General features: G+C 42.0%; 1 protein-coding gene and 1 pseudogene across 1 annotated transcript; both read right to left on the bottom strand.

The window, feature by feature from the left end:
• Positions 1 to 44: 44 nt before the first annotated feature.
• On the bottom strand, positions 45 to 5,357 carry LOC133226773 (olfactory receptor 51I2-like; annotated as a pseudogene).
• Positions 5,358 to 10,500: 5,143 nt separating this feature from the next.
• Positions 10,501 to 12,541, bottom strand: LOC133261367 (olfactory receptor 51I2-like). Its single transcript, XM_061439859.1, has one exon. The coding sequence runs from the start codon at positions 11,464 to 11,466 to the stop codon at positions 10,501 to 10,503; it is 966 nt and encodes a 321-aa protein (XP_061295843.1). The 5' UTR covers positions 11,467 to 12,541.
• Between the last annotated feature and the right edge of the window lie 423 nt (positions 12,542 to 12,964).

The following is a 12,964-nucleotide window of genomic DNA, read 5'->3' as shown; positions in this document are numbered from 1 at the left end:
CCTAGAAAAACCCTATACATTTTCCAAAATGAAATAAAAAGCCTTCTCCCCTTTGTGGAGGTTTGTCTGATCTTCGTAGGAAAGTTCTAGCATGTATGGATTTATTGTCCTTGTGATCTCTTGCACTAAATTTTATTATGGTATGTATAAATCTATACTCTGATTGTGTATTTACATGCCTTTATCCTGGCACAATATTGTGAACTCCTGGAAAGAAAGGACAATGATTAAAATATTTCTTAGCCTTTCCTCCTAAGCACTGCTTCTGGTACAAAGTAAGTGGTGAATGTCCATTTGTATCATGAAGAAGCCTCATTGTCTTCCTACTGCATGAGCACAGACTCATTGTCAGTGTTTGCTGAGGGTAGCAGGATCCTATGAGGCTACAGAAAGTGTCGTTTGTGGTATCTAGACTCTGTAACAAGTCATAATTACATCAGCCTCTGTCTTTCCCCCTTAGCATCCTGAACATGGCCTCCCTGATGGGCTTGGACTTGACACATAGATGACGGGGTTGAGTGCAGGGGCCACCACTGGTACATGTAGGAAACAAGGGCATGTACCACAGCGGGAAAGTGCCTCCCAAAATGATGGATCATGGACATGGTGACACCTGGAACAAAGAAGACAAAGAAAGCCAGGTTATGGGAGGCACAGGTGTTGAGGGCTTGGATGCGCTCCCTTGGAGAGGCCAGACTCAGGACCATGTGCAGGATGAGAGTGCAGGATAGGACAATGAGCAGGGAATCTATGCCCCCAGTGGACACAACCACATAGAGCCCATAGCGTATATCGATGCTGATGTCAGCACAGGCTCTTCTCATCATGTCAGGATGGAAACAGAATGAGTGAAACAGGACATTATTGCCAGGGCAGAAGTTTAGGCGCTTAACCAAAAATGGCACAGCGAAGAGGTACAAAGTAGCATGGGCCACAGTGGCCAGCCCAATCCTGATGATGACATTGTTTGTGAGGATAGAGGCATAGTGCAGGGGGTTGGAGATGGCCACAAAGCGGTCAAATGACATGGCCAGGAGCACCGAGGACTCCACCATGGAGAAGGAGTGGAGGAAGAACATCTGGACTAGACAGGCATTGAAGCCGATGAGCCGATGGTCAAACCAGAGCACAGCCAGTGTGGTGGGCATTGTGGCCAAGGTGAGGCCCACGTCAGTGAGGGCCAGCATGGACAGGAAGTAGTACATGGGCTGGTGCAGGCTGGGGGTCTTCCTCACAGTCAAGAGGATCAGGCAGTTTCCTGTGAGGGCCGCAGTGTACATGGAGGAGAAGAGGATGGAGATCCAGCCATGAACAGCCTCCAGGCCTAGGATGCCAATCATCAGGAAAGCAGGTGGCTGGAAGAAGGAGATGTTGGCAAAGGACCAGGAAGAGAGCATCTTTAGTTTACAGATCAGATCTCCAGAAAGATGTGACTTCTTCAATCTGGGCAGGCACTGAGAGGATCCAGAATGATAGTAAAGAAAAATCTAATATTGAATCTGAATTCTAAAAATCAAGTCCCATACCTGATCAAGTCCCACTACAATCAAGTAATTGGTTGTATTTTTTACCAACATGTCTAAAACCTAATGATAATAACAATTTAAATCTTTGAGACCCCCTATTATATTTCATGTACTATGCTAATGTATTGCCTAGATATTCTCATTTCATTATCAAAGTCATAAATTTCTTTTTAAGGCTGTTCCCCCTCATCCACAATATTGGACCTTATGAGTCATGTCACTATGACATAATTTTATCTTGCAAAAGTTTACCATCCCTAATGTTGAGCCCAGGTATGAGCTGATGAAATTTCTCTGTAGGGAAATAGCGATTAGAATTCAGAGAATCTGATCATTGTCTACTTGTTGCCCAAATTGAGGATGTATTGTTACGTGCATTGGGATATAAGAAGAATGCCTGTTTGGAGAGAGAGAAGGACAATTGAATCAGATATCCAGGGAGAGGCAAGGATGAGAGCTCATGCAGTCTGATAGAGAGAGGGTCTGAAAGAGTGACTAGCTGCTTTATTCCCCCATGGAGATGGCCTTACACTTCCTGAAACCAGGCATTCCTAAGGTGCCATGTTTTTCTTGCTTTTGACTTTTGTACAAAACATTTTGAGTATAATAAATGGATTGATTTGTGCATACGAATTTTTGACTGAATTTCTCCATCTCAGAACCAGCAGAGACTTTGGACAAGGCCACCTCCCCCTTCCCATTATACAGATGAGAAAACTGAGACTCAACTGTAGTGGCTGGCCTCTGAGTGAACTGCTCCTGTGTTGTAGTCCTTCATATTAAATCCGAGTCTCTCTGACTCCAAATCCAATATTCTTTCCTGTGACTTCTTCAAATGAGAGAAAGTATTTGAAAACTGTCTTAAGCGCAAAGCACCACAGGCATGATTTTTGTTATTATTGTGTAATATGTATTTCTTTAAACCTTTCTCTGTATATTATTCCTTTAATCTTCACAATTATCTTGTGACATAGACTCTGAAGGGATTACTATCCCTACTTTAGGGATAATGTAACTGAGATTCAGAGAAGTGGCTTGTTTATGCTACTCCCCGGCTTAAAATCTTTTAGTCATTCCTAAGTGCAGTCTGATAAAATGCTTGTGATATGATGTTATATGGTGATACTGCTGCTGCTAAGTCGCTTCAGTCGTGTCCGACTCTGTGCGACCCCATAGATGGCAGCCTACCAGGCTCCACCGTCCCTGGGATTCTCCAGGCAAGAACATTGGAGTGGGTTGCCATTTCTTTCTCCAGTGCATGAAAGTGAAAAGTGAAGTCGCTCAGTCATGTCTGACTCTTAGCGACCCGATGGACTGCAGCCTACCAGGCTCCTCTGTCCATGAGATTTTCCAGGCACGAGTATTGGAGTGGGGTGCCATTGCCTTCTCCAATATGGTGATACTGACCCCTATCATTTCCAACTTTTTTTTTTAATTGGGATATAGTTGATTTACAATGTTGTGTTAGTTTCAGGTGTATAGCAAAGTGAATTAGTTATACACATAAATATATATACTCATTTTTAAGATTCTTTCGCACATAGACAATTACAGAGTGAGCAGAGTTCCCTGTGCTATATAGCAAGCCCTTGCTGCTGCTGTTGCTAAGTCGCTTCAGTCATGTCCGACTCTGTGCGACCCCATAGATGGCAGCCCACCAGGCTCTCCGTCCCTGGGATTCTCCAGGCAAGAACACTGGAGTGGGTTTCCATTTCCTTCTCCAATGCATGAAAGTGAAAAGTGAAAGTGAAGTCGCTCAGTCGTGTCTGACTGGAGCCCACGAGGCTCCTCCACCCATGGGATTTTCCAGGCAAGAGTACTGGAGTGGGGTGCCATTGCCTTCTCCGAGCAGGCCCTTACTAGTTATTTATTTCATATATAGTAGCGTGTATATGTCAGTCCCAAGCTCCCAATTTATCCCTCTCAACCCCACCTGCCTAACTCTCCACCCTTATCACAGAACAGAAAACCTCTTGCTCAGTATTCTTTAACCACACAGACCTTATTTCAGTTTATTAAAAAAGCCAAATTACTGCTTCACTTTGGGGCTTTCCTGTTCATCCTTTATCCCTCTATTTGCTTTCTCCTGGGTCACTCTTCTGTCCTTAGATCTTAAATATAATTTTCTCAGAGACCATTTGGGTTGACCCTCATTAAGTAGGTGCCAAGAGCCATACACCAAACCCATTATCCTCACTCTGCACATACTTAGTTCCCTTGATACCACTCCACATATTTTAAAATTTTATGATTGCTTCTTTCCTTGAAATCTTTTGTTCTCTCTCACTAGACTGTAAGAGCCGTGAATACAACAGCCATATGGTTGTATTTGCTGACACAGAGCTCTTGCATTGTGCAGTGTCTGGAACAGAGCAGATTTTCAGTCAATATTTGCTTGTTTGAATAAATAAATGACAAAATAAATAATCAAGTCTGTAAACTCAATGAAAGGAGAGGAAGGAAAAGAAAACTACTATTCCACTATCCTCCAAATATTGGGAAAAGGGCTGATTTAAAGAGGAAGGTAGTTGAGGTCTTATCCTAGGCATTAAAGCATTATAGAATTGAAAACATGTTTGATTCATGGATGACTGGGCATAAGAGAAATGCCCAATGAAGGGTCTTGTTAAATTTTTGAAAATGAATTTATAGAAAGAATTAAGGTCAACAATGAATTTCAAGTATTTGGGTCTATCCATACTGCTTTGAAAAGTGTGATGGGGGCCTTCACAGACATATGTGTACTTACAACCTTATTATTGGATAATCTGTCTAGAATTAAAGCTAATGGATGTCCTTTCATCAACTTCCTATAGCTGCCCAATATGCCTTACATCTGTGCTCTCCTTCCTATCATTCAGTCCCTAATTCAATAGTTCATAATCTCATCATTCCTTTTATAGTTTCTTAGGGTGGATGCTTGGCTGGTATCATTTCTCTTACCTAAACGACCACCTCCTCTCCTGGCAGATTTCTCAAGCTACTTCAATCAGTTCAATTTGTTGGGGTCCAGCCCCAGCAGGATCTTAGGGTACCCTCAGGATGGATGGTGTCAGTGAGAGAAAGAGATGACATGGGTTTTATAATGGATTGGGACCTGGTGGTCCGGGGTCAAAATAAAAATAAAAATAAAGAGAAAGAATAAGGCAGAGAGAAAGAGGCTGATGTTTTTTGGTTTACACAGAAAGCCAGTAAATTCCCTGACATGGGACTTGTTCTGTTTGCGGAGGCCACAGGCTCCATCTGGATGGGGTGAAGATGCAAAGCGCCTTCTCGATTGGGTCTTAGAAGCCCGGGCAAAAAAGTGAACTCAGAGAGCCTCTGTGCTCCAGGGAGTCAGCCTGAAAAAAAAGAGAGAGAGAGAGACAGAGACAGAGAGAGAGACAGAGACCAGAGCTCTGGTGAAGTGGGATCCACAGCTTTATTTTTAAAAGGGGCTTTTATACCCTGAGTTACACATAACCCTGTGTACTAGACAGCAAAAGAGACACTGATGTATAGAACAGTCTTATGGACTCTGTGGGAGAGGGAGAGGGTGGGAAGATTTGGGAGAATGGCATTGAAACATGTAAAATATCATGTATGAAACGAGATGCCATTACAGGTTCGATGCACGATACTGGATGCTTGGGGCTAGTGCACTGGGACGACCCAGAGGGATGGTATGGGGAGGGAGGAGGGAAGAGGGTTCAGGATGGGGAACACATGTATACCTGTGGTGGATTCATTTTGATATTTGGCAAAACTAATACAATTATGTAAAGTTTAAAAATAAAATAAAATAAAAAAAAAAAACTAAATTATAAACTAAAAAAAAAAAAGGTACCCATACTTATAGAAAGTATGCTAGATTTTATGTATGGAACATCAAATAAAATATACTGCCTCTGTTTTATAGAGGCAGTATAATAATTTTTATTTAAACATGCAAATTCACAATCACAAAATATGCAAGTACTAAAAAGGGAAAGATCATCACTTACAACCAAATTTATCCCAAATCATCACCATCCAGATGGTTCCAACATACTCTAAAACCCACAGTCAGTTAAGGTCATGCTGCAACCTAGACACCATCATAAACAGATCATTAGGAATAGTTAAGTTCTCTGAAAATTTTCAGTGTTAAAACAACACTGAAAATTAGAATGGAAAGTATTTGTTTTTCAAATGCTGGATAGAAAAAAAGCATTGTTTTTGACACTTCTACCAAATAAATATTTCTAAATATAGAAGCTGACCAAATTTCAATAAATCTGCAGTTAATTTGATTAGCTATTAAAAATAAGATATTCCCAAGAGGCAAAATAAACATAAGGCTATATAGCACTTAACCCTTTTTCATTCTCAACAACTAGTCATGCCTGTTATACTTTCAGAATTTGTATCCTGATAAACCTAAACAATTTATTTAAAAATAAGGAGAACAGAAATTTTTCCTTGCAAAAAAAAAAAAAAAAGAAATGAAAGATGTAGAGGCGTGTAGAGTCAGCTCAACAATACATCTGTTTAACCCTTATCGAAACCGGGATGTTCTCTGTATACCTTTCCATTTACAAGGGTCTTGTATTATGTACATTATCTTTTGGCCTGAAGGCCTATTAACATTTTATGACCTTTTTCTAATAAAGGTTGGTCAACCAGAAAACTTGTTTTTCCTTTAAAGTGTTTTTTCTTTATTTTTCCAATCAGTGTCACCCTCAGAAAGTACTAAATAAAGTTACATTCTTATGGAGCAAAGGTGTAGTGGGTTACAACAAAGGAAGAACTTATTAACTCAAAGGTCTTATGTTGCTATTGTCAAGGCTACTACTTGTTTTTCTACATTCTAACTATATTAAGTAATATACTCCCAGGCACACAATGGGTAAGGGATAAGGAAACTTGGCAGCAAACATTGGCTCAACAATGAAGCCCTTCACCAGTATTATCTAATAATTTCTCATCCCTCAAAGGGCTCTATGCCCATTAGGACTTTTAGAATGCTTTAGGCTTCCTGTGCCTCTCATGTTTGGGAAGTTGTGAACCATCATGTGCGTTAGTTGCAAGAGTATGGACAAACCTGCCAAGCAAGCTAAAATGCTAACAGAGAGGTTAGAATTGAAATACTCCTTTCAAGCCCAGGAGACTTATAACTAGAACCCTAAGTTGATTTTCTTCAGAGAAAGGTGGTTGGGGATAGCCCCCTGTTAATGTCAGAAGAGTTGGTGAAAGGCATAATATAGTAAACAGTAGACAGACAGACTTTGGTTTCGGGGTAGATGCTTGAGTAGGTCCAGGGAGTCCCTGGAGTCCTCATCTGCCTTGCCTGTCAGGTCTCCTCTGCATGACCTTGTCATGGGTGGGATCTCCTGTGCTGGCTCCCGGCCACCTCCTCTCCTGGCAGATTTCTCAAGCTACTTCAATCAGTTCAATTTTCCTACTTTTCCTTTCCACACTGAAATTGGTGTATCCCTACACCACTGAACTTCTTAATCATTTTCTAGGCCAGTCCACCAGTGCCTTTGGCTGGAGCTCTGTACTGTCACTTGGGTGTACATCCCTTCAGGGCTTCAGAATCCCTGGGGCAAGCACAGGAGCAGAGACCCTCGGTTCTGTCTCCATGCTTTGTAATTGGTGGAGTAACACCATCACACAGCATACAGCAGATACAATGCATTCCAATTTATTTTAATGTAGAGAATTAGAGTTATGCTGCTATATCATTGAATTGTGCTGGTTATGTATTGCACAGATTAGAAATTAGTCAAGTTACCATGAACAATGAATTCCCTCCACTCTGAAGCCACATGGTGGGATATAACCAACTTTTCCCATATATATATCAATGAAGACACTGATGCTTGGAGAAGTCAAGTTTCTAGTGAGGATACAGCATTGAATGATCTAATCTTAATTCTGTTTGTCACATAATACCTTGTTGTTACAAATAAACTGCACTGTTTGCCACAGACTGCACTTGGTACCAGGCTTACTAAAAATCTGTCAGTTTCTCCTTCTGATCCTCAATTTCCTCAGGAACCGAGACAGATTATCTGTCTTTCTAATTTTGGCATTCTATGATTGCAAGACCCAGTGTTCCTAAAATAGATTTGTTTTGCACTTTCCCACTTTTTCCTTTTGTTGTTTTTTTTCCCCTCTGATTCTCCTTCCTTTAAGGTTCTCATGCTCCTAAACTTTTGTTTTAGCTAAACAACCCTCCACATGCCCAACCATTTTTTTCCTCCCTTCTGTTTCTTCATTCACATCTCTTAGAAACCCCGTTCAATCATTCAGTCATTTACCTGGTGATTTCTGATTTCTGTCTCCTCTCAGCTAGCTTGAGCCTCCCAAGAGCAGCAATTCTGATTTATATTCATAAGGCTCTACTCAGCACAATGTATGGTATATCTTGGGAATTTGGTTGCTGTTATGAACAAGTGAATGAATGAAAGTCACCAGAGTAATTTGCATACTATGCTTGTGTGTTGCCAAGCATGCATCTTTCTATTTTTCTAGAATGGTAGCCCAGAAGAGATTTTGGTACCCTTAACCATTACCACTCTGGATCACCAATATGGACATCAGTCTTAGAAACAGAGCTTGGGATTTTGAGGCCTTCTCTGAGCTAATCCAGGAGCCACAGGACAAGATTATCCTTGATCTTTCCCTTATACAGAATATGAAACTGCCACTGAGGGTACTCAGTACTCCTGTCTCCATATTTCTCTGCTACCTCTGCCTTCTGTCACTTGTCTCAATTGACTCTTATTTTGAAGGAGGAGAAAGGGAGGTAACAGAAGTGTCCTCCAGGACTCTGGACATAGAGAAGGCTCTGAGACTGGGCCCTGGCTACTTACCCTGGCTGCTTCCCCAGGCTGCTTTGTTGTGCCACTTCTTACATAAACTCAGGAAGACTCTGCAGCCAAGACACTCCCCTTTTATGCTGCTTCAGGGGAATGCAGCCCATCTCTAGGGATATCAGGCTTTAGGTCACAGAGAAAGTTTTTTCTGTTGTGCTTCACCCCTGGGATGGGAACACGTGATGAGAGGGTAAGAAAGATGGAGGAGGCTGAAGGGAGCTTTCAGGAGAAACGGAAACCCTGGTCAATCAGAGACAAGAGCCATTAGAACTCTCTGGAATGTAGAGACTCTCTGGTAATCTACCCCAGCCCTCTGTAAAACATGCTTTCAACGGGTTTTGATGCTTCAGGGGCCCATCTATGCTGTACACATCATTTTAAAATGAATACCTTTCTCTTTGCTGGAAAGAGGCAGAGTTAGCCAACACAGAGATGACATTACTTGTGACCAATAACTAAACTGAACACTCAGAAGTAGGTCATGAGGAAAAAAGGAATGCCTATGTCACAGAAGGAAAAATGCTTTTCACCAAAAGAATTTTCAAGAACTGAAGGAGCATGATATTTGGACATGGATATTAAGATCACTGGCCAAGGTTTTGGAGAAGAGGCCAGAAAGTGGTAAGTCCTCTGAATATCCTCATAAAACATATGTACACAGGGGACTTCCCTAGTGGTCCAATGGTTAAGACTTTACCTTCCAATGTAGGGGGTGTGGGTTCGATCCCTGGTTGGGGAGCTAAGATCTCACTTGCATTGTGGCCAAAAATGCCAAAGCATAAAACAGAAACAATATTGTAACAAATTCAAAAAAACCTTTAAAAAATCTTGGAAAAAAATAAGAACCCCAAGGGCTGGTCCAACCGCAATTCTGGTTATCCATAGGCTAAGGCCATCATTAAAATAATTATATATAAAAAAAGACATTTGCACATCATATAGTGGGAGAAAAAGTGCTCAAATATTAGGCAGCCAGACACATCAGTGAAGTTCTGTGTCCTGTCAGCCTACCCTCTCCAAGGTAAAGGGAAAATTACTTCACCTTGTTCTTTCTACTTCCTCCAAAGAGGCACAGAACCTATTAGTCTTCCTCGGGTTTTAGAGAGAGCGCTTATACACTTGAAAATAATCATTTGACCCATTTGTCAGGTGCATAACAGGATGTCAGTTTTGAGAGGGACTATCAGACCACCTTACCTGCTTCCTTAGAAACGTGTATGTAGGTCAAGAAGAAACAGAACTGAACATGGATCAATGGGCTGGTTCCAAATTGGGAAAGGAGTACATCAAGGCTATATATTATCACCCTGCTTATTCAACTTCTGTGAAGAGTACATCATGCAAAATGCTGGGCCAGATGAATCACAAGCTGGAACCAAGATTGTTGGGAGAAATATCAACAATCTCAGATATGCAGATGGCACCACCCTAATGGCAGAAAGCTGGTTTAAAACTCAGCATTAAAAAAACTTAGATCATGGAATCCTGTCCCATAACTTCATGGAAAATAGATGGGGCAAAAATGGAAATTGGGGCACACTTTATTTTCTTGGGCTTCAAAATCACTGCAGATGGTGACCGCAGCCACAGAATTAAAAGACACTTGTTCCTTGGAAGAAAATCTATGACAAACTGGGTTCCTCTGTCCATGGGATTCTCCAGGTAAGAATACTGGCGTGGGTTGCCATCCTTTTCTAGGGGATCTTCCCAATCTATGGGTTGAACCCATGTCTCCTACATTGGCAGGAAGATTCTTTACCACTGCGCCTGGTAGGCTATAGTCCACAGGGTTGCAGAGTCAGACACAGCTGAGCATGTACACTTACTTAAACATTTTTCTATGTGTAATTTTTATATATATTCAAAGGTGAGATGTTTGAAGGGAAAGACCATTTGTAAATCATTTCTCTATTCCTTCTACTTAGCATAGGACCAGAAAAGAGTTAGCATTGAAAAAATGTGTGTGAAATAATGAGAAAATAAATAAATAAATGAAAGTTTCCCATGATTATCAATCATCTCTTTTCCCAGATGCCCAAAACAGTGCTATGGTGGGACTTGATCTATCCAGGAGTTGAAATTTTGATTTGCCAAACTTTCTTCAAGGCCCCCAATCTTGTAGGCATCTGGCATCACCAACTCTGGCACTTCCTTCTCAGCACCCAGAGCATGGCCTCCCTGATGAGCTTGGACTTGACACTGTAGATGATGGGGTTGAGCACAGGGGGCACCACCAGGTACACGTAGGCAACAAGGGCGTGTACTATGGGGGGAAGGTGTCTCCCAAAACGGTGGATCATGGACACACCTATGACTGGGATGAAGAAAACCAGAACAGCTAAAATATGAGAAACACAAGTGTTGAGGGCCCGGATACGCTCCCTGGGAGAGGCCAGACCCAGGACCGTGCACAGGATGAAAGTGTAGGACAGGACGATGAGCAGGGAATCTATGCCTGCAGTGGACACAACCACATAGAGCCCATAGAGGATGTTTATGGTGATGTCAGCACAGGCTCTTCTCATCACGTCAGGATGGAAGCAGAATGAATGGGACAAAATGGTCTTATTAGGGCAGAAGTTCAGACGTTTAAGCAGGAAAGGCACTGGGAAGAGCGACAGGGTAGCACGAGCCACAATGCCCACTCCAATCCTGATGATGACATTGTTTGTGAGGACAGAGGCATAGCGCAGGGGGTTGGAGATGGCCACAAAACGGTCAAATGACATGGCCAGGAGCACCGAGGACTCCACTATGGAGAAGAAGTGGAGGAAGAACATCTGGACTAGACAGGCATTGAAGCTGATGAGCCTATGATCAAACCAGAGCACAGCCAGCGTGCTGGGCATTGTGGCCAAGGTGAGGCCCATGTCGGTGAGGGCCAGCATGGACAGGAAGTAGTACATGGGCTGGTGCAGGCTGGGGGTCCTCCTCACAGCCAAGAGGATCAGGCAGTTTCCAGCGAGGGCCACAGTGTACATGGAGGAGAAGGGGATGGAGATCCAGCCATGAATGGCCTCCAGCCCAGGGATGCCAATCATCAGGAAAGCAGGTGGCTGGAAGAAGGAGATGTTATTGAAGGACTGGGAAGGGATCATCTTTGCAAGGCAGCTGAGGTCTCCAGAAATCTGTGACTTTTTCAGTCTCGGTAGATAGAAGATAGATAGAAAGACATTGACCAGATATCTGTCAAAGAAGACATTTATTTTTGCTTTTCATTTATTATTTTTCCTTTTCTCAGCTTTTACTTTGTATTATTAACTATTCCAGGGATGTGTATACATTAGCCAATGTGTCCTCAAAAGAAATGCAACCTGTTGGGGGATAATTTAAAATTTCCATGGCTGGGTGGGTGCTTGGTTGCTCAGCCGTGTCCAATTCTTTACAACCCTTTGGACCCCATGGACCCCAGAGGCCCACCAGCCTCCTCTATCCATGGGATTTCACTGGCAAGAATACTGGAGTATTGCCATTTCCTCCTCCAGGAGAAAGTAAATGACTGAAATAGATTTAGGATTTTTTTCTTTCTAAATATAAATGCTATACTATTTTCGCCCTTTACTTGCAGGCAGTGTCTTCTAATATTGAAAAAAGTGATGTTTGTTAACACTCTTCACTAAGTAAGTGAAACTGAAAATCTCTCAGTTGTGTCTAACTCTTTGAGACCCCATGGACTGTATAGTCAATGTAATTCTTCAGGCCAGAATACTCAAGTGGATAGCCTTTCCCTTCTCCAGGGTATCTTCCCAACCCAGGGGTCGAACCGAGATCTCCCGCATTGTAGGCAGATTCTTTACCAGCTAAGCCACAAGGGAAGCCCAAGAATACTGGAGTGGGTATCCTATCACTTCTCCAGTGGATCTTCCCAATCCAGGAATTGAACTGGGGTCTCCTGCATTGCAGGCAGATTTTTACCAGCTGAGCTACTAAGAAGCCCTTCACTACGTAAAGCACTCTCTAAATGCTCATCATTGTCATCCCTTTGCCCTGATTATTGTTATTCCATTGATAGCATATTTTGCATATGTGCTTTTACACAGCACATTATTTTTTACCTTGTTGATAGACAAGAGAAACATTTTAGCTAAAAAGAAAGAAATTCTTAAGTCCATGAAAGGAGGAAAAAACTACAGCTTTCACCTGACTCAGCTATTAGAGCTTGAAATAGTTTTGTATTTGGAGGGTCTGAGTACAATCCCAGGACATTGTCTTCTAATCAACACCCAATAATGATAAATTCCTAGGCTGAATGTCATATTAAGTACTCAGAAAGTTAAATGAAAAGATGCTTGATTCTTACCAGGTCACTAAGAGCACTTAAGTTTTTGCAATCTATCTCTGCTTTGCCCAGAGAATATCCATCTGGGTCTTTGGATGCCCTTATAATCCATTGCTTTACAGGAATCATTCCCTCACTGCATTCATTGAGCTTTCCCTATCACTGTTTCCACTTTTCCCCATCTATTTGCCATGAAGTGATGGGACCGGATGCCATGATCTTCATTTTTTGAATGTTGAGTTTTAAGCCAGCTTTTTCACTCTCTTCTTTCATCTTCATCAAGAGGCTCATTAGTTCCTCTTAACTTTCTGCCATTA

This window comes from Bos javanicus, chromosome 15, assembly GCF_032452875.1.
Source record: "Bos javanicus breed banteng chromosome 15, ARS-OSU_banteng_1.0, whole genome shotgun sequence".
Classification (NCBI taxonomy): domain Eukaryota; kingdom Metazoa; phylum Chordata; class Mammalia; order Artiodactyla; family Bovidae; genus Bos; species Bos javanicus.
Note: the sequence above shows the minus strand (reverse complement) of the source record. Positions and strands in the feature narration are given on the sequence as shown.

What these genes read in the sequence shown, in the direction of transcription:
- LOC133261367 (XM_061439859.1), bottom strand. Translation starts at nt 11,466, where the DNA reads ATGATCCCTTCCCAGTCCTTCAATAACATCTCCTTCTTCCAGCCACCT.